The 22,043-nt window shown below is 36.7% G+C and overlaps 1 protein-coding gene across 1 annotated transcript; it reads right to left on the bottom strand.

Moving 5' to 3' along the window:
• Positions 1 to 2,049: 2,049 nt before the first annotated feature.
• LOC140865614 (pectinesterase-like) lies at positions 2,050 to 4,548 on the bottom strand. Its single transcript, XM_073270299.1, has 3 exons — positions 3,971 to 4,548; positions 3,134 to 3,580; positions 2,050 to 2,888 (listed from the first exon to the last, which is right to left on the bottom strand). Exons 1-3 carry the CDS (start codon positions 4,506 to 4,508, stop codon positions 2,191 to 2,193), a joined length of 1,683 nt encoding a protein of 560 aa, XP_073126400.1. The 5' UTR covers positions 4,509 to 4,548; the 3' UTR covers positions 2,050 to 2,190.
• Between the last annotated feature and the right edge of the window lie 17,495 nt (positions 4,549 to 22,043).

The following is a 22,043-nucleotide window of genomic DNA, read 5'->3' as shown; positions in this document are numbered from 1 at the left end:
ATTGTATCCAGTTAGGTTCTCTTTGAGCATTTTATTCATCTAGTCCAATCGAGTAATATTTTAGTTTAGCTTTTGGATTAGTTCACTTACTTTGGTTTTCTTGTACAATTTGGTTAACTCGATTCAGCCGACTAACATCGTCCAGTTGAGTTACTTGATGTATTCTTTTATTTTTGCCTTAGAAAAATTTTGAATCACACCAAACTTGAAAATTGATTTCTCAACACACCTCCCCTAACCCTATTTTCTTCTATGCAAATCCATTTTTCCGACCAGACTTGATGATTTGAAGATTTTGAAGACCCGTTCACGAACCGAACCTGAGGTAAAATTTTTGTTACATACTACTTACTTATGCTTTCTTCTCATTTCAGCATAATTATCTATAAATTTAAGCACTTCTTCATAACATAATCTTTTGTAAATACCTCTACTATTAGATTGGCTTATTAGAAAACTATTCAAATTAATATATATATTTTTTTATTTTGGTGAGGCCATATAAAGTGAAAAATGTAAAGATCCATATTTTTTGTGGTTTGTGCCATCATTGCAGTGCCATGACTCAAGAGCGGAGGCGAGTATTGGGCCACCCGGGCTGTGATCCAAATTTTTTATGTATTATCTTTGGCACAAGTTTATTTTAAGTAGCCCGGTCACCCAATTAAAAAAATGAAAGAGCTAGCCCATGTACGTAATTATGGGAAAAAGTGAGTTGGGGCAGTTCTTTCGAGTTTGCCGTCGTGTCTCAGCCCTTGCCGACCATAAACTTCCCATCCCTATCATAAGAGCGCATTTCTGTTAGGTCAGTTCCGTTTTAATATTTTATCCACTCTATATTTCGGATTGTTTTTCTTGGGTTCTTGTGTTGATTAGAATAAATTTAGTGAAAGTCTATATCTTTTCTTGTTTGTGATCGTACCTTTTAGACTAATGTAATCCCTTGCACTTGTTTTCCAAGAAATGTACGTGAAAATTTGTTCTCTACGTAGATTTGTAGCTCCATTAATTCATTATCAAAGTTATTAATAAAATTTGTGCTTCACTCTCTAATTAATTGAGGTTTGTTCTGCTTTGATATTTTGTCCACTTTCTTGGAATCCCTTTCTTGTCTTCTTTGGTTCTTGTTATGGTACAAGAAATATCAAGCAGATCCAACTGTTTCTTGTTACCTTTTTTTTTTTGGTGTTATGCTTAAACGTTGAAATATATAGAAACTTTATGGGCATTTAAACTGATCATTCTTGTGGTTTGATTTTGGTTTCCAGTGGAGAGGAGGGCTTGGATGTTAAGGGAGTGAATTGGGAGAGCGGGTTCCATTTTGAGGAATTTTGAAGCGCAGAGATGAAAGCCTATGAAGATCATGTTTTGAGGAGTTGTCAGGATTTATATATGGACAAGTCTCTAGAGATTTGTATGAGGAATTTTGAAGTGCAAACACAAAAATTTGGTATGCCTGGATTTTGTTTTGTTTTTTCAAATGACTGAAAAGAGTATTTAATTATTTTTTTGTATGATTTTGCTTACTTTTAACTCATGTGTAGGGTTGGTTCGGTGCAGTATACCGACCTTTTCAAAGAATACTGCCTACCTTACCGAAATTTCGGTACTGAAAAAATCGATACCGATACCGTACCAACATTTCGGTATACCAAAATTTCGGTATAACATAAATTCCATACCGTTTTTACCGAAAAATTTTGGTATACCAAAATTCGGTACGATATCGGTATAATACCGTCTTCACCGATATTATTTAAAAAAACTCTTGTTTTTCACCATAAATTTATATCGTCTATACAGACTTAATTAATATTTAATATTTAATTATATGTATATCAATTAATTTTTTAAAAAATATGAATGTTATATACCGACCGAACTTTTCAGAAATGTATACCGATATCGATACCGAAAATTTCGGTATCGGTATCATACCGTATCAAATTTTTCGGTATATATGGTTTTTTTTGGTACCGTATATGCGGTATTTTGGCCCACTAAAAAAACAAATAAACGAAAATTGAGGATATACTATAGACAAAAAAAAAAACCAGCCTAGTTAATTTATTGAAATTATCTGGCCTCATAACTATTACAAAACTTTTAATGAAATTATTACATGCAAAAAAATATAATACAATATTTAAAAAAACTAATTGAAGTAAATCTCACATAGTTGCACTACATTTACACATTCATGAGGGTTGGAACATATGGCACTCCCGAGCTCTTCACCCAGACATCATCTGTATACATTCTTCCTCCCGTGAAGCTTTCAGCAATCTGTGGTGTAATCTTCTTGATGCCCTTCCAGTGAACCCTTCCTGCCTGATTCGATCCCGGTCCGCGGTTCTGGTACTCCCCATAGTAGAGAGTATCCAATGCATAGGTTCCCGCCCATGGAGACCACCCTTCTGGTGCAATGAAACCCTCGATGTTGGATTGCATGATGATGGTCCTCGAGTACTCCTTCCATGGCCGTCCGAGGTATGCTTCCAGGGCAGGCTTTGTGGCCGTGAATGCGGGCTCTGCCACGATATCGCAGTTCTGGAGTACTATGGCGCCGATTCCTCGTGGATCTTTGCGACCCTGTGCGGTGACCATGCAAGCTTGATTGTCCATCGGCTTTCGAACCACCATCCGCGTGTTCTGGAAGACGGCCATGGCATCTCCGAAGACGAAGTCGATGGTGCCGGAGATGACGCAGTCGCGGTAGAACTGGCGATAGGCGTGGACGTAGAGGGTGTCTTGGAATCCGTCCATGTGGACGTTGTAGAAGATGGATTTGTCACCAGAGACACGGACAGCCACAGCCTGGTGCTTTTCAGCGCCAGCAGTGTTCTCAATGGCGATGTCCTTTGCCATGAAACCATCTCCGTTCACGGCTGTAATTAATATATAGCATCATTTTGCATGGTTAGAAATAAGTATTTGGAATGCAACCACCATGGGCAACTACGTAAGCAACGGCTCGCGTGCCTCCTTGTACATTCAATGAGTGATTGACATGTCAGCTGTTGCCCACGTAGTTGCCCATGGTAGTTTTCCATGTGATCAAAACTCTAAATATATATATATATATATATATATATATATATATATTTGGGTAAGAAGAACAAAATTAACTCACCAAGGGTAGCAGAGTGGAAGGTCTGAGTTCCATCCACAAAGTTCTTGTTTCCAGTGATTATAGTCTTGTCCGGCCCTTCTCCGATCAACACAATGTTGTTGACCTTCTTTGGGATTATAACAGTCTCCTTGTACAAACCAGCCTTCACAAGTATGACAAATGTTTGATTGTTTTTCTTGGGGACTGAAGAGATGGCGGCACCGATGGTCTTGAACTGACCACTTCCATCTTTTGCCACCACAGCGTTGGGCGTGGCCGCTAAAAGCCTCCGTGACTTGGTGTCAACAAACGAAAGATCGTCGGCTTCGAGTAGCCGGCGGCTGCTGCCGATGCTTCCTAGCTGCAAGGAAGACAAAATGGAGGTGAAATCAGTGACCATGGCGAGGCCATTGCTTGATAGCTCCGATGCGGTTTTTAACAGCTGCTTCATCTTCTCCCCAGTGTCACCTGTACAAGGATCAAACCAAATCCATCACCACAATATAAATTTTTGTTATACAGTATCTTAAAAATTTTGTTTGTTATATTTTGTGTGCATGTTAACAAAGCCAAGGTGATTGATTATCTTCGTATTAAGTAAATTTTTTTCTATATAGAATATATATTTTTATTTATGATTTTATTCCATAACATTTTACAGAAAAAATATATTTTATTATATATAAAATTATAGTCATTTGTTACGACTCAATTTTGATAATGACAGATTAAGTAAATTAAACTACATGGTTTTTTTTTTTAATTTTAGATTAATTTCTATAAATATATAAACTTGTATTACTTATATGATATTTAATTAGACAAGTGATGATGTATATATATAATTAATGTGTGTACCTGTGGTGTTCTCAAATGCATCAATGCAAGTCTCCTGATAAGTAATGGCTCCGCTAAGCCACGTCCTAACATCCTCCATAAATTCATCCAAATTGCTCACATCGAAGTCGCCGAACTTGTCGAACGACCTTTTCAGATCATCAATGGAGGTGTTGAGCAACTCCTCGCAGGTTTCCAAAGCCCCTTTGGTCCTCTCATCGGCAGCTGCATCCTTTAGCAGCGTTGAGTTTTTGAGGGCATCGCCGATGTTTGCAATGGCGGCATCGAATGCCAGCTTTATCAACTCCTTTGGGTCAGTGGTGTTAGCCCCTGCAAGAGATTCTTCGCAGGCTTCTTTGTAATCTGTTGGGGAGCATATTGTCTGCACCGCCTTGCTGGAGGTGCTGATCGTGGCGGCCGCATTGGTGGTTGACGACTCATGAGAGCCATCGCCTAGGTTCTTTGAGACGCCGATAACCGCGACCACCGCCGCCACCAAGAGGATGGAGGCCACACCGGCCACCGCGATCTTCTTCTTGTTTCCTGAGTCGGACCCCATTTTTGTACTTTTATTCTGGAGGGGGGCTTAGTGCTGATTAATGGAGAAATATTCCCCTTGAACTCTGAGTGATGGATGATTTACTGAAAATTTATAAGGACATTTTAATTAGATGGGGAGACATTATCGATCAGCCGTAGGTTTCATGTCAACCCAAATTAGAGGTCATTAAAGGGAAGGCTATTCGGAACTATAGGCGAAACAAATGCTGTCATAATTCAAATTAATTTTTAGAAATAAGATGAATGTTTGGTTATGTGTGGCCAATTTATTTTTTTATTTTGTTGTTGTAATGGTCAAACAATAAAAATGTTTATTTGGTGATTGACTGATCTAAATCGCATTCAGGCTATTTATATACTTTTAAGATATATGGGCAAAAGTTGCATTTTTGGTCCTATATGATAGCGATTTTAATTTGTTAAATTTCAGTCTCAGTGAGCAATTTTTCTTTAAGATATATGGGCGAAAGTATCATGTGCATGTGCATATGTATCACGTTGAGCTGTATCTCTTTCAAGATAGTCTTTCGAGTAGGGTCGCTCAACTCTATACACTCTTGATATGAGGTTTGAGACTAGAATACGTGTGATGACGGGGACTAACACTACGATGATCTAGAAGACTGTGTGAGCTATCCAACGTAGATGACCCCACATGGTACTACGCATTCATTGACGCCTAGTATGAACAAGATTGGTCTTGTTATCCAATAAACCCAGTCACATCATTTGCATGCACATATTTGTTTGTATACTCATGTTTATGCACTGAGCGAGTGTCGCTCACGTCTGTGTTTTTTTTTTCTTTGGACACCCTATTCGACGGGATAGATTTGCATGTTGACCAGGATTTTTTTTAGCGGTTGGTCAGTGACCAGGGCCTGAGAGCGGAGGTTGCCGATAGCTTTGTTTAAGTAACCTATGGTATTTGATTGTTTTCAACTAGGTTGTCTTATTCGATTTTCTTGGGTTTTAGTTTATCTCGATTGTATACTGCCAGATTGATATGTATTTTAAGTTCTCGCAGTTATATGTACTTATTTTTATTTGTTTATGTTAAATAAATACTTAAGTTCTTATTAGTAGATGATTCGAGACGAATCACTACATTTATAGTATTAATTGATGCATTAGAAAATATGGGGCATAGTTACGTTGCATATTTTGGGTCATGTTCAGTATATGTACGTGTTTAGATGACCCGTTATAAAGATGTCAATAGTCATGACAGAGACGGACGTTGGGATGATGAAGAGAGTAGATATCCTCGTGGTCACAGTCATCGTCCGAAATATGGTCGTCGCAAGCTTCATTTAACTACATCGGTTCATCCGGTTAGGACCTAATCTTTTACTGGCGTGAGACTCTTGATGTAGCTAAAATAGGTTGGAGAAGATGGAGTGTTACTTCCGATATTTCCATTGCTCTGAGTAGCAGAAGATGAAGATCATCTCCAAGCCTAATATGGTCAGTAGAGCCGTCAATTTGGGTTAGGCCCGCTAGGTCGGCCCGCCCCGCCACACAATTTATGTGGGTTGGGTTGAAATTTTTCAACCCAACTAAAGACGGGCCTGGGTCGGCCCGCGATCCTGGAGAAAAAAAATTGTTTTATTTTATTTTATGGTGATATATGTATTTTTTAGTGAAAGTTGTGAATTTTTTTGTATTAATTACTTTTATAAAATTTACACGTGTGAATTCAATAATTAAAAATTTTATTAATATTTATTTATGAAATTAAATTTATAACTAATTATAATTTTTTTTATTTTTATTTATTTATTTATTTTTATTGTATTGAGTCAACCCGCGGACCGGCTCACCTAACCCGCAATCCACCTTGGGTTGGGCTGGGTTGGACCTCTACTCGACCGGTGACTGGTATCCAAATTGTTGAAAAAGGTACCTCATCCTCTGCTAGAGTGCCTACTATAGAATCTAAGGACAAAGGCAAAGAGAAAATGGTACCCCCAAGGAAGACACCATCAGTTGTTGAGGTTGAATCAAATCTCATACTACCACAAATTCTCCGAGTTGTTCAACGAAAGTTAAGAGAGTTTGATGACTGGTTCATGATTAGGACTGAGATTACTCTCTCAGATTTTGAAGGAAAATAATTTGGCAAAGTTGGATAAACTGGAAAATAAGATGATCATCCTCGCCTCCTCTGATAGTATTGAGCTAGCTCTAGGGGGAAGAAGGCTAGTTCATTTCCAACTCCGTGAAAGTCTGCAATGCTACATCATTGCTCAAGAGAAATTTTTTTGATAAAAATATTATGACTTCCCCGAATGATTTTGAAGTTTTGGAGCGATTGAAGCATAATGTTGTTGTGGCTACAAATATTATTCACGATAGACGAGTGGAATATGAGATAAGTTCCATTTTCACAGAAGCAAATATCAATGCTTATGTCAAATAGACCACATAAATATTCTCCACCATGGGAGTTCAGGATGAAGATGAAGAAGGAGAATTTATCCTCAAACCAGAGGAGGAAATATTTTTAGGCATTCGAGATGCAGTTGCACAAAAGCATCCTCCCTATTCTCAAACTCATGACTCTAAAGAGATAGCAAATCAGCTTCCTCCATCAACTGCCACCTCATCCTCTTAGGCTACATATCACATTGCTCCTGCCACCTCACCTTCTGGCACTTCTTCTGGTGATCAGCCTCAGGTACCTCTCACTCCCTCATCTCCTATTATTTCAACAGGTCCTGCAATGGAGACTCCTCTTCCAGAAATCTTTGACTACGATGGATGAATTAATCAAGTCTATGATGGATTTAGAGCTTTTCAAAGACCAATAAACTCACAAGGACACAGATTTTGGTAACAAGAGCCCGTCCCCAAAGACTGTATTTGAAGAGAAACCTCCAAAGTCTTTTCGACCGAGTATCTCAGAAACCACTCTAGTGTCTCCACTACAGATTCATGTCCCTACCTATGATGAAACACCATCCAGCATTTATTTGTTCCTCCTGTGGACGCCATAGAAACAAATGATGCCTCACTTGTTCTGCCAACCAAAGAAGGCACTTCAGGTGCTCATGACAAGGAACATAATGATGATCAAACCAGCAGCTCCAGCACCAGCACCAGCACCAGCACCAGCTCGAAATCTGATGATGAAGATATGGTCAATCCAAAAGACCCACATGTCAGTGTTGGAAAACGTGTTCAGATCAATCAAGAATTGATACCCAGTGCAACGAAAGTTTAAAAAATTTTATTTTATTATATGGAACGATTCCATATCAAGGGTATCAAATCTTTTACGATTAAATATGTGTAAGTAAAACAAATAATCATAATTAAATATTTTACCTTAAAATATCGAAGCGAGATTATGGACACCAACATAACTTAATCTGCTCTTCTTGTAAATCCCGGGAACCGATGGCGTCACGATCAATCACCGGAATTAGGTCCACGAACGAAAAAATAGAAACCCTCTGATTGACTGCACTAGAAATCAATCAGAAGTTTTACGTAGAGAATAAACAGATTTGATCTGTTAATTCGAATTGTAATTTTTCACAAAAATCACAGTCCGAATTTTCTCAAAAGGGACAGAGGAATTTTCGAAAAACCTCTTGAATAATATAGACTGATTTTCGAAAATTGTTAGACTGAAATCTTGTGTAATTTTCGAACACAGTACATATATTTATAGATAATTTCTAGACTAGATTAAGTTATAATTGCATTAGGACTCTAATTCCTTAGGGCCCACAATCCATAACTTAAACCCAACAAGCCAAGCCCGTTGTTCTAGAAATTAATATAAAATTCATCGTGACTCCGATTCATAAACTGATTTTACCAATGTGCACAGAAATCATTTCTGCATCTTTTAAAGTCAAGATAATTTTTCTGAATCCGAATTCAGTGATTTCCAAAAATGCCCATCCCTATGTCATTTTAGGAAATCCCACTCCCTTTAGTTAAGAAGTCCAACTTCTCTTTCATTAAATTTAACTCTTTAAATTTAACTATCTCTACGGGGTTTTAGTAATCCATTACTTGTGTAACCCTCAATGGTTCAGTAATACAGCTAGCCGTGGGCTCACAACTCCTTGTGACTCGGAACAACAATTTCCAACTTACCCATCGAATCATGGTAAGAGCGCCTAGCAACATCGCCCCATGATTCCCTAGGTATTACTGATAGTTCCTGCAAGAACCAGTAGATTTTGGTTAGCGTACAGTACGGTCCTTTCATCCATATATCCCGATCGAATCAACAACCATTGATATATCGAGAGTCGTTCGAGATTCGATAACTATGAATTACATCTTGAAGATCAAATAGTGACATCGTATGTGTTACTAGGAAAACCCATTAACCTAAAACGCATCATGTACTCTGGCCAGAGATTCGTCACACTAATATCTCCTCAGATCGCATAGGATATCCACACTCGCAAGTATGTGGTGAATCCTTGAAAACAAAGCATCGACTCCTATATGTGTCGTAACTGTACCCAATCTCGACACCTGATGACCCCAATAGAGTCGGTAAACAAGTCAAAGTACAGTAGTCTCAATGATGTTTCAAGTAATAAGGACTAATGGTGTACAACCAAAACCGCGGACTTTTTCCACTAGATAAGTGATAACCACTTGGAAAGTCCGAATAGGGTAGTTCGATCATTCATCATATGAATATCCATTTGCATGCTTTGAACATTTCTATGTTCCATACCAATGAAACATGGTACTCGGCATCGCAAATGCTAGTCTCAATCTCGAGCGATCCTTATCCTTATTTGCGGACGGCTCAATTGACTAGGAACAGTTTAGAATATACAGTGACTATAAGATGTGTTTCATGATAGTCATCCGCATGTGCTACCACATCTTACATACACTATAGTATATTCAAGGTCTTTATCAAAACAACAATAGTATATCATAATATAACATTATGAAGAAAGATAAAGTCAATGCCATTATAAAAGTGTAAATTATATTAAACAAAAGATTATTTTACATAGAGTCATAAAAGCCCTTAGCCACAAGTTGGCTAACCGGGCACCCACTCTTTCAATCTCCCACTTGCCCTAAAGCCATCTAGTCATACTACGTAATCTCATTGCTTCGCGATGTTTGTCAAACAATGGTCCTGGCAAGGGCTTAGTAAGCGGATCAGCGATATTGTCTGTAGAGGCCACTCTCTCGACACTGATGTCTCCTCTTTCCACGATCTCCCGGATGATGTGGTATTTCCTCAGTACGTGTTTGGACTTCTGATGAGACCTTGGTTCCTTTGCCTGAGCAACGGCACCAGTGTTGTCACAGTATACCGGGACTGGACCAACAGCTTCAGGAATTACACCCAACTCTTGGATGAATTTTCTTATCCAAACTACCTCTTTAGCAGCAGCTGATGCTGCAATGTATTTTGCCTCAGTGGTGGAATCCGCTGTGGTGTCCTGCTTGGAACTCTTCCAAGAGACAGCACCGCCATTGAGCACGAATATAAATCCAGAGGTTGATTTCGAGTCATCCACATCACATTGGAAGCTAGAGTCGATATAGCCTTCCAACTTCAATTCTCTCCCTCCATAAACCATGAATAAATTCTTAGTCCTTCGCAAGTACTTAAGAATATCCTTCACGGCTTTCCAATGCATTTGACCGGGATTGGCTTAGTATCTGCTCGTGACGCTCAGAGCATAGGCCACATCCGGTCTGGTAGATATCATCCCATACATGATACTACCTATGGCTGACGCATATGGCACGTGTGTCATCTTCTCTATCTCTTCGTCAGTCTTGGGACACATAGACTTAGATAGAGAAACTCCATTACACATAGGTAGATGTCCTCTCTTGGACCCATCCATTGAAAACCTTTTCAATATGGTGTCGATGTAGGTTGATTGAGTGAGTCCTATCATTCTTTTAGATCTATCTCTATAGATCTGAATTCCTAGAATATAGGATGCCTCACCTAAATCCTTCATCGAGAATCTACCTGATAACCATATCTTTGTTGACTGCAACATCCCTACATCATTCCCCATGAGTAGGATGTCATCAACATAAAGTACTAAGAATGTTACCGCATTCTAAACTACTTTCTTGTACACGCATGGTTCCTCCGGGTTCTTGATAAAACCAAAATCCTTTATCGTTTCATCAAATTTTTGGTTCCAACTTCTTGATGCTTGTTTGAGACCATAGATTGATCTCTGAAGCTTGCATACCTTATGCTCGCTTCCCATGGATGTGTATCCCTCAGGCTGCATCATATAGATCTCTTCCTTAATGTTTCCATTAAGAAATGCAGTCTTTACATCCATTTGCCATATCTCATAGTCATACCATGCTGCTATGGCAATAAGGATTCTTATGGACTTGAACATTGCGACTGGTGAAAAGGTTTCATCATAGTCAACTCGTTGTCTTTGAGTATAACCTTTTGCCACCAATCGTGCCTTGTAGGTCAATACCTTTCCATCAGGCCCAAGCTTTCTCTTGTAGATCCATTTGCACCCAATTGGAACAATTCCATCGGGAGGATCTTCTAAAGACCAAACTTGGTTAGAATGCATCGAGTCTATTTCCGATTGCATAGCTTCAAGCCATAAATTCGAATCCGCATCTGAAATTGCTTCCTTGAAGTTTCTTGGATCATATCCAATGTCGGGTTCACTTTGATCCCCTTCAAGAAGAAGACCATATCTAATAGGAGGCCTAGAAGTCCTCTCGGATCTCCTAGTAATAGGCGTGTCTTGTGATGATTCTTGAGGTGTAGGATCGCTATTTTGTATCTCGGGTTCTTCTTGAATTTCTTCGAGTTCCATCATCTTGCCTTTCTTATCCAATAAGAACTCCTTCTCCAAGAAGGTGGCATTCCTTGAAACAAACACTTTTGTTTCAGCAGGATGATAGAAATAATATCCGATTGAATTCTTCGGATACCCTACAAAATAACATAAGGTGGATCGACTATCCAACTTATCTCCCACTGTCTGCTTCACGTAAGCAGGACATCCCCAAATCCTCAAGTACGAATACTTAGGAGCTTTTCCATTCCATAACTCGTATGGTGTTTTATCTACTATTTTAGTGTGGACGTTGTTTAACAACAATACCGCCATTTCAAGCGCGTAGCCCCAAAACGAAGGTGGGAGCTCAGTGAAGCTCATCATGGATCGAACCATGTCCAACAAAGTTCGATTGCGACGCTCCGAAACACCATTTAGCTGAGGTGTCATAGGAGGAGTCCACTGAGAGAGAATCCCATTCTCTTTTAGATAGTCCAAAAACTCGGTACTTAAGTATTCTCCACCTCGATCCGATCGAAGTGCCTTAATACTTTTACCTAGTTTGTTTTCTACTTCAGCCTTGAATTCTTTGAACCTTTCAAATGCTTCAGACTTATATTTCATTAAATATAAATACTCATACCTAGAATAATCATCAGTAAAGGTAATGAAGTAGGTGTTGCCATATTTAGTACCAATCCTAAATGGACCGCAAACATCTGTATGGATCAAATCCAACAGATTTTGACTACGCTCAGGTTTCCCTTTGAAAGGAGATTTAGTCATTTTTCCCTTTAGGCAGGACTCACAAGTAGGTAGAGAGTTAATATCAGACATATCAAACATGCCCTCTCCCCCTAGCTTGTTCATCCTCCTTGAGAAAATATGACCTAGCCTAGCATGCCAAAGGTTTGCCGAGTTTTGACTATCGTTTTTCCTTTTAATTGTTGTTACCGGTTTATCAACATAATTAATTGGAACGTCTTTTAATTTTAAGTTATATAGATCGTTTTTAAGTTGTCCATTTCCAATCAAACATTTATTCTTGTAAATATTGCAAATCCCATTTACAAAATTACAAGAAAAACCATCTCTATCAAGCATAGAAACAGAAATAATATTTTTAACTAAATCTGGCACAAATAAAACATCTCTCAAAAATAACTTAAAATTGTTCTGCAAAACTAAATAAATGTCTCTCACTGCTTTGGCTTCAACTCTGGAACCATTTTCGAGCCTCAGCTGGGTCTCACCCATCCTAAGCTTACGACTTCTTGTCATCACCTGCAAATCATTGCAAATGTGAGATCCACATCCGGTATCCAATACCCAAGAAGTAGTATTAAGTGAAACATTTATTTCAATGTAAAACATACCCTTTGCAGTTCGCAACTGCTCGAGGTATTCCTTGCAGTTACGTTTCCAATGACCGGGTTTCTTGCAGTGATGGCAAACATCTCCAGATATGTTCACGTTTGAAGCTTTTGTCTTGGCCTTCTTTTGTGGTACAATTTTCTTGGGTGGGGCAGAACGTCTCTTACCCTTTCCACTTGGCCCCTTCTTGGAGTACGAAGAGGAGCCAACCAAGAGTACCGGTTTATCCTTCTTTAATGTGGCCTCATAAGACACAAGCATATTGACCATCTCTTCAAGGGTGACCTCTATCTTGTTCATATTGAAGTTCACCACAAATCCGTCAAACGACGAAGGAAGTGAAAGAAATAATAAGTCCGCGTTTAGCTCAAGCTCCAATGTCAAATCGAGTGTTATAAACTTTTCAATGAGCCCAATCATGTGTACCCCATGCTTACGGACCGAAGTCCCATCTCGCATGCGGCATGTCATGAGCTCTTTGATAGTGGCATACCTTTCCAACCTTGACTGAGCTCCAAAAAGTTCTTTGAGGTGCATGTGTATGTCAGCAGCATTCACGGCATCCTCAAATCGCCTCTGGAGTTCATCAGACATTGAAGCTTGCATATAGCATTTAGCCTTGATATCATGGTCCTACCATTGATCAAGTTTTGCCAATTCTTTCGGACTTATATTAGTCGGTGCTTCCTTTGGAGGCTTCTTTTCTAACACGTAGAAAATTTTCTCCGAGTTTAGAACAATTTTTAATTTACGGAAACATTCCGTATAGTTTGCGCCAGTCAATTTGTTTTGTTCGAGAATTGAGTATAGTGGATTTCGCGAATTCATCGTAATGAAATACTGAAAAGAAACAGACAATAATCAAGGATTGTTTAATTAATTTACTAAGACATAAAATATGGCGAAATTTAATTTTATGAATTTCACTCCCACTATTTTAACGATTTCACTACCCTCTAGTGAAAACGGGAAACTTCATTCCTTAGTGGGAACATGGAGTCCAATTGACAAATCATAGTCCCGAATAATATCATCCAACCATAATTTTTCAAAAGGTATAGCCCAATTACTTCCAAAGTAACCCCCATGTATTTACCTCATGTCCAATAAGGTCCCAATAATATGACGCCGTTTATTGTGACATGTCAAGATAACCCATCAATATTAAGTTGTGATGGACGGTCGCCATGTGGATTCCCCAATAATATGAGCCAATCCCATGGGAGTTCCACCCAACTTACAACATGTGTCGATCCAATGTACAGCTTTCCGACGAACGGGCCCCCCCCAATAATATGAGCCGGACCGTATCCGCGGGTAGCATCTCATACATTGATCGTTGATGAAAGGTAGGAACATTTAAACAATATTTAAATTCCATTTTTATTAATATTGATATCAATTTTAAATCATATTTAAAATGAGGGATTTTAATTTTGAAAATTTGTCTCATCATGCAATTTATGTATGCTTGCGGGATTCATACAATTCAGTCTAAACATGCATACATCAATAATATCATATATTATTTAAGGATGATCGATCTCATTAACTAATCGACCCGTGGTTGCCAATCACGAGTCTAAGTCAAATCCTAGGTGATATGCAAGTATGCAATGCAATCCTATTACATTGAGCTTCCAATTTACATTTTTTCGGTCTTCATTGTCTGCTAGGCCCACCATTTCTTCAAATCTTTGTCTCCCACTAAGTCTAAAAAATTTACAATAAATTTCGATGACAAATATGGGATACATTTTTAGGGGTGGGAACGGCCATAAACCAGGCCCACTTTTATTACATATGACAATCATATTGGGCTATAAACCAAGCCCATTAATAAAATCCAACAACAATAAGTCAAATGTAAATTATCTAACATACATCTAAAATATTGGTCATGACAATCGATCATCCTTTATCCAATAATTAATTCAATAATTAAATAATTGGATAAACATGCAAAGACATCATACTTTAAAAGATAAAATCATATTTTATCTTATCCATCCATAAGATCATATCTTATCATCAATTGTACCAAAATAATTAATTTTATAAAATTTAATTTAACGGATAAAATTTATAAATTTTCCAAAAATTCAAATTTATCCAAAAATCAAATTTTTAAAATTTTTGGACTCGAACAATTCGATCCGATGCCTCGTGAACCAATCAAAAACAATTTTCGATCGGATCAAAAACTAGAATTTCAAAAAAATTAAAATTTTAATTAAAAATTAAAAATAATTTTTTCGGGCTGCCCGGGACAATCCCGGGCAGCCCGTGCCCCAAAAAGGGGCCCGGGAAGGGCAGCCCGTCGCTGCCCGATTTGCCCATTAAAATTCAATTTTAAAATTTTCGTTTTGTTTCAAAACCGAGGCTTAAAAATTTTGTACAATCGATTAATTTAATCGTTTGATTTGAGCAACCTGGCTCTGATACCACTGTTGGAAAACGTGTTCAGATCAATCAAGAATTGATATCCGGTGCAGCGGAAGTTTAAAAAATTTTATTTTATTATATGGAACGATTCCATATCAAGGGTATCAAATCTTTTACGATTAAATATGTGTAAGTAAAACAAATAATCATAATTAAATATTTTACCTTAAAATCTCGAAGAGAGATTATGGACACCAACAGAACTTAATCTGCTCTTCTTGTAAATCTCGGGAATCGATGGCGTCACGATCAATCACCGGAATTAGGTCCACGAACGAAAAAATAGAAACCCTCTGATTGACTGCACTAGAAATCAATCAGAAGTTTTACGTAGAGAATAAACAGATTTGATCTGTTAATTCGAATTGTAATTTTTCACAAAAATCACAGTCCGAATTTTCTCAAAAGGGACAGAGGAATTTTCGAAAAACCTCTTGAATAATATAGACTGATTTTCAAAAATTGCTAGACTGAAATCTTGTGTAATTTTCGAACACAGTACATATATTTATAGATAATTTCTAGACTAGATTAAGTTATAATTGCATTAGGACTCTAACTTCTTAGGGCCCACAATCCATAACTTAAGCCCAACAAGCCAAGCCCGTTGTTCTAGAAATTAATATAAAATTCATCGTGACTCCGATTGATAAACTGATTTTACCAATGTGCACAGAAATCATTTCTGCATCTTTTAAAGTCAAGATAATTTTTCTGAATCCGAATTCAGTGATTTTCAAAAATGCCCATCCCTATGTCATTTTAGGAAATCCCACTCCCTTTAGTTAAGAAGTCCAACTTCTCTTTCATTAAATTTAACTCTTTAAATTTAACTATCTCTACGGGGTTTTAGTAATCCATTACTTGTGTAATCCTCAATGGATCAGGAATACAGCTAGCCGTGGGCTCACAACTCCTTGTGACTCGGAACAACAATTTCCGACTTACCCATCGAATAATGGTAAGAGCGCCTAGCAACATCGCCCCATGATTCCCTAGGTATTACTGATAGTGCCTGCAAGAACCAGTAGATTTTGGTTAGCGTACAGTACGGTCCCTTCATCCATATATCCCGATCGAATCAACAATCATTGGTATATCGAGAGTCGTTCGAGATTCGATAACTATGCATTACATCTTGGAGATCAAATAGTGATATCGTATGTGTTACTAGGAAAAACCATTAACCTAAAACACATCATGTACTCTGGCCAGAGATTCGTCACACTAATATCTCCTCAGATCGCATAGGATATCCACACTCGCAAGTATGTGGTGAATCCTTGACAACAAAGCATCGACTCCTATATGTGTCGTAACTATACCCAATCCCGAAACCTGATGACCCCAATAGAGTCGGTAAACAAGTCAAAGTACAGTACTAGCATATAGAGTCTCAATGATGTTTCAAGTAATAAGGACTAATGGTGTACAACCAAAACCGCGGACTTTTCCCACTCGATAAGTGATAACCACTTGGAAAGTCCGAATAGGGTAGTTCGATCATTCATCATATGAATATCCACTTGCATGCTTTGAACATCTCTATGTTCCATACCAATGAAACGTGATACTCGGCATCGCAAATGCTAGTCTCAATCTCGAGCGATCCTTATCCTTATTTGCGGACGGCTCAATTGACAAGGAACAGTTTAGAATATACAGTGACTATAAGATGTGTTTCATGATAGCCATCCCCATGTGCTACCATATCTTACATATACTATAGTATATTCAAGGTCTTTATCAAAACAACAATAGTATATCATAATATAACATTATGAAGAAAGATAAAGTCAATGCCATTATAAAAGTGTAAATTATATTAAACAAAAGATTGTTTTACATAGAGTCATAAAAGCCCTTAGCCACAAATTGGCTAACCGGGCACCCACTCTTTCAGTCAGACCACAGTAAACGCCGATCATGCACTTGATAAGACTAATATGATCATTTGGAAGCTCTTAGATGCATCATCTTTATCTTTGGATGCTCACCTGAATGCAACCAACGCCTGAATCTCTAACTCTCGCAAAGCCATCATGTCCAAGGTGTATGCACTCTTTAAAGAAATTCAAGGAAGTGCGTAGATGGAAAAATCAAGTAAAAATGACACCATCAATGTCATCGCCACCATCTCAGGCCAATTAACTCAGACTGAGCAGTGCCTTAATCAAAACACGAACGCTTGTATGAGCACACTACATGCGGCATTAGGTGCTCAAATTTATGCACGGATGGATAACCTTCAAGAAGCCCTTGGGTCTCAGCTTAGTGAAATACTTGATCATTTGTCCCAGGGTGATGCCAAAAAGGGGGGAAGAAGAGCGTCGTAAATCAGAAGAAGCTAAACGAGCTCATGAGAAAAGGATTGAAGAGTCACGCTGGAAAAGAGATGAAGATAAGAAAAGAAGAAGAGGAGGAAGCTTTGGAGGAAGCAGCTGGTTTAGGAGATAGATATATTTTTTTGCAGTAGGTGTATAGGTTTATCTCTTATCGTCTTATGGAAATGCAATTCATTTTCTTAATGAATTCATTCTTTATTCAACATCATTATTTATCTTGGGACATAGGTTTTGTCATCACCAAAACAAGAAATTTTTGAACACTAAGTTTTGGTGATAACAAAATAATAAATCATTGTTGTAGATATTTCTGTCTTTTCTATGTAAAACAGGTATCGAACACTTGCAATGAAGAACATGTGCCGACCGCTTGCAATGAAAACTAGTAATCACCTGGCTAAAGATTCCTCAATCAATAAATTACAAGTCATATCCCTCGACCGGTCACTATCCCAAGATCTACTTGTCTATTCCAGACAAGGTTTCCTCTAGGGGTGAGCAAAATATTGGTCAAACCGAAAAAACCAAAAAAAATCGGAAATTCGTTTTGGTTTATTCGGTTGATCGGTTAATTTTTTAAAAAATATTGGTTTAATCGGTTCGGTTTCGATTTTTATAAAAAATATCGGTTAAACCGATTAAACCGAAATTTATTTATATGATTGAAAAAAATATTGTGCCTGTCAAAAACATAAATATTGGGCCTTAACTTTTAACCATAATTATTTATTTTTTGTTGATTTTTAACTACATATATCTAACTATGTTATAAGTCTAACCCACCCAACAAAAAAAAAATCTCATACTTTCAAAATTGAGAACCTGTAAAATTTCTTTTTTTTAAGAAAGTAAACCTTAAAATTTTAAAAAAACAAATAAAAATCGGTTATTTCGATTTTCACAAATTCGGTCGGTTCGGTTTGTTAGAAAATAAATTCGGTCGGTTCGGTTTTTGCAAATATCGGTTTGGTCGGTTCGGTTTTGACCGATTGCACACCCCTAGTTTCCTCGACCGTCCAAACCTACAAGCTAGCATCTCAGAACGGTCTTAATGAAAGACTTCCAATACAAGAAACAACATTCTCAAGAGCCGCCCGAAACATTTATGCACAAAATACAAGGAATGTAGGAAATCGGAATATTTACTCGAAATGATTACTAAGGAATTAGCGCTCAGAACCTGTCTGCGAACGTTGCCTCATAACTTGAGAAAGAGTCAAATCACACATTTATTAAATAACATTACTTGTCATGCGAAGGACAACAGCTATATTACCTATCCATTAATGATCTTAATAAAGATGTTGAGATTGTCCATGCGAAGGACAGCAGTCGAAGTACATATGCATTAATGATCGCAATAAAGACGTTGATACTCTCCATGCAAAAGATGCTATAAATAAGAGATCGCCCGAGGAGAATGATAAGAAGCTTTATCAATACAATTTGAAAGATCTCTCACATTTTAAGCAATATCCTTGATCACTCAAAGACTCCCCTATCTACATTGCTCACACTAACCCTCGCCTACTACAAAAGTTATCAGATCTTCTTGGATCACTCAAGGTTTGAAAGTTTGGAACGGTGAATTCAAACTTAGTTGAAATTTCTATCAGTTTGATAAGAGCTATGAATCTTATTTTGTTGAAATCTCGGAGTTCCGAATTAGGCAGTGTATGAGACCTGATTTTGGAGTAGGTGTGTTATAAGACGTTTAAAATCCAAAGTCTTCTAGTGAATTCCTTCCAGTGTGGACGAAGAGGAGACGTAAAAGGATTCAATATTCGAACTTCCATATATCTTGTGTCATTTATCTTTCGGCTTATTGTTCTATCTTGTTGAATCCCCAAAGTGATTTAAGTAAACGTTTTCACTGAAACTTTTTGTACTAATTCTGCACTTCATAGTTGTCCTAATATTTTTATAAGTTGAGAGTTGGTTGAGTGGATTAACATTCATTTAACCCTTTGTTTATTTTAAAAGTCTGTATTCGATCATCATCCCCTTTTACACACACACCCGATCCCCAACAATTTCATTAATAATTTGCAAAAAAAATGTCTTCACAACTCCAAAATTCTCAAAAGAAAAATAAAATTGCTGAAGCGTCTTACAACTTAAAAATTCATAATAATCTATTTCTATTATAAAGGCATGAATAAGATTTGAATTGTGTATTTATGTTTGTGCCCTTGTTATTTCAAAATTTCCGAAATTGCTATTGATCCTTGGTCTTCCATCTTTTGGTTTTTCCCATTTCAGTTTTAATAAATAATAATTATTATAATTATTTATTTTAAACTTTTTATATGTTAATAATATTCATTAATTGATTCTTTTTTATTATAGAGGTTGATTTTTTTTTTTATTTTTACTGTAAATAAAAAAAATAAATTTTAAAAATACCGTAAAATTTAAAAAATATCAGGAATACTGTAAAACTCCAAATCTGACAGCGGACGCTCATATACACGTAGGCATCGTCCGCTTACACTTGGCCCTTGTTATTTCAAAATTTTCAAAATTTCCATTGATCCTTGGTCTTCCATCTTTTGGTTTTCCCCATTTCAGTTTTAATAAATAATGATTATTATACTTATTTTTTAGTTTAAACCTTTTTATATGTTAATAATATTCATTAATTGATTCTTTATTATCATAGAGGTTGAGTTTTTTTTTTATTTTTACTGTAAATAAAAAAATAAATTTTAAAAATAACGTAAATTTTAAAAAATATCACGAATACTGTAAAACTCCAAATCTGACAGCGGACGCTCATATACACGTAGGCATCGTTCGCTTACACTTGGAGCGGATGCTGCATCGTGGCATGGGGCCCTACCACGTCAGCAACGTCCGCTGCCATTGGGCAGCGTCTGCTCCTAGTGGCAGCGGACGCTACTGACGCAGCGTCCACATCACACACCCCACACCCGTATTGTTTATTACGCCCCACACCCAGCTGTATTATTTGTTATGCATGTATGTACGAACAAGTTTCTTTTTCTTTCTCCATTTATCTTTCACGACATTCTTTCTTCTTCTCCATTTTAGTTTCTTTGACCGTAGATTTCTCCGTTGTCGGTCGTCCGATTGCAAATCCGATAGTAGTTCCGAAATCCTTGCAACAAGAGTTTTTTTTTACACCAATTTTTCGAGTTTTCTTCGTCGTCTCAGAAACATCGTCTGACCAACCGCGTTTTTTCACCGTCGTTCACGCTGATCGTTGTTTAAGCTAGGAGGAAGATATTTAGGTTGGTTGGAACTCTATTTCGAAACTTGGAGGTAAATTCGAGACTAGGGTTTTGAAATTTGGGTATTTTGGTTCAATTGAGTTTCTATAATTGATATATGTTTAATTGTTGGTTATAGGCACTATAAAAAAAAGTCATTTGGAGGTATTGATTATTTTTTAGAATTTATTTAAGAATTATTTTGAATTTTAGGTTTATTTTAATAATATGTTTTAGTATATGTTTCAAATTTCTTCTTTTTTATAATTAAATATATTATATTAATATAATAAAAATTAAATATATTATGTATTGTAAAGGATAGTTATGTTACGTATTGTTATTATTTTAATCTTATAATATATATAAATATAGAATTATATATATATATATATATATATATATATTAAAAGACTTAAATATATATATATATATAAACTTTATTATTGTTATTGTTATGTTATTATATTAGATATATGTGCATATATATTACCTTATTATTGATATACTATATAAATATAGAATATATATTGTTAGATTGAAATATATATATATATATATATATATATATATATATATATATATATATACTTTATTGTTATCGTTATTATATTAGATATATATGCATATAGACATATATTGTTATATGCATAGATTATAATTTATTAATATTTTATTTTTATGTTTTGTTATTTTGTAATTTTATAATATGTGTTTATTGGTTTGCATTATATAATTTTTAGTATATTTGTCAGGATGAAAACAAATCGAGGGTCAATAGATTCCAGTGTGCTATATTTATAAGCAACACATATGTCGACAGCAGTTTCTACAGAAACAATTGATGACATAGTTCGAGTCAAACGATTAGATAATTTGATTTGGCAGTTATTTAATGATCATGGTCTGCACAATCGTGTGATTGCATATTTAAATAACATGGGGTTTTATGGTGTTTTGATGTGTGGATCTCGAAAATATGATAATCATTTAATTACTGCTTTGGTTGAATGATGGCGACCTGAAACACATACCTTTCATTTTAGATGTGGTGAAGCAGCCATCACTTTACATGATATTTCCATTATTTGGGGTCTGCCTATTGATGGTGAGCCTGTAATTGGTATAGATGTTTCACACAGGGTTGAAGAGTGTCAACATATATGTTTGAATTTGTTTGGATTTACGCCACTGACGTCGCATTTCAAAGGTGGTCACTTATCGATGACCGCTTTATATGAGCATTGCATGGCTGCACGTATCGATGATAATATTCCAGACATAGATGTCGTAAAATATACCCGTTTTATAGCATTAATGATTATTGGAGGAATCATGGTTCCAAATTATCAAG

This window comes from Henckelia pumila, chromosome 4, assembly GCF_033568475.1.
Source record: "Henckelia pumila isolate YLH828 chromosome 4, ASM3356847v2, whole genome shotgun sequence".
Taxonomy (NCBI): domain Eukaryota; kingdom Viridiplantae; phylum Streptophyta; class Magnoliopsida; order Lamiales; family Gesneriaceae; genus Henckelia; species Henckelia pumila.
This window is presented reverse-complemented; position numbering and strand designations above follow the sequence as displayed.

Bases quoted from the DNA above. Each gene is read 5' to 3' on its own strand.
- LOC140865614 (XM_073270299.1), bottom strand. From the start codon at position 4,508: ATGGGGTCCGACTCAGGAAACAAGAAGAAGATCGCGGTGGCCGGTGTG. The intron at 3,581-3,970 runs GTACACACATTA...ATCCTTGTACAG, and splicing joins TGCATTTGAGAACACCACAG to GTGACACTGGGGAGAAGATG. The intron at 2,889-3,133 runs GTGAGTTAATTT...TATTAATTACAG, and splicing joins CTTCCACTCTGCTACCCTTG to CCGTGAACGGAGATGGTTTC.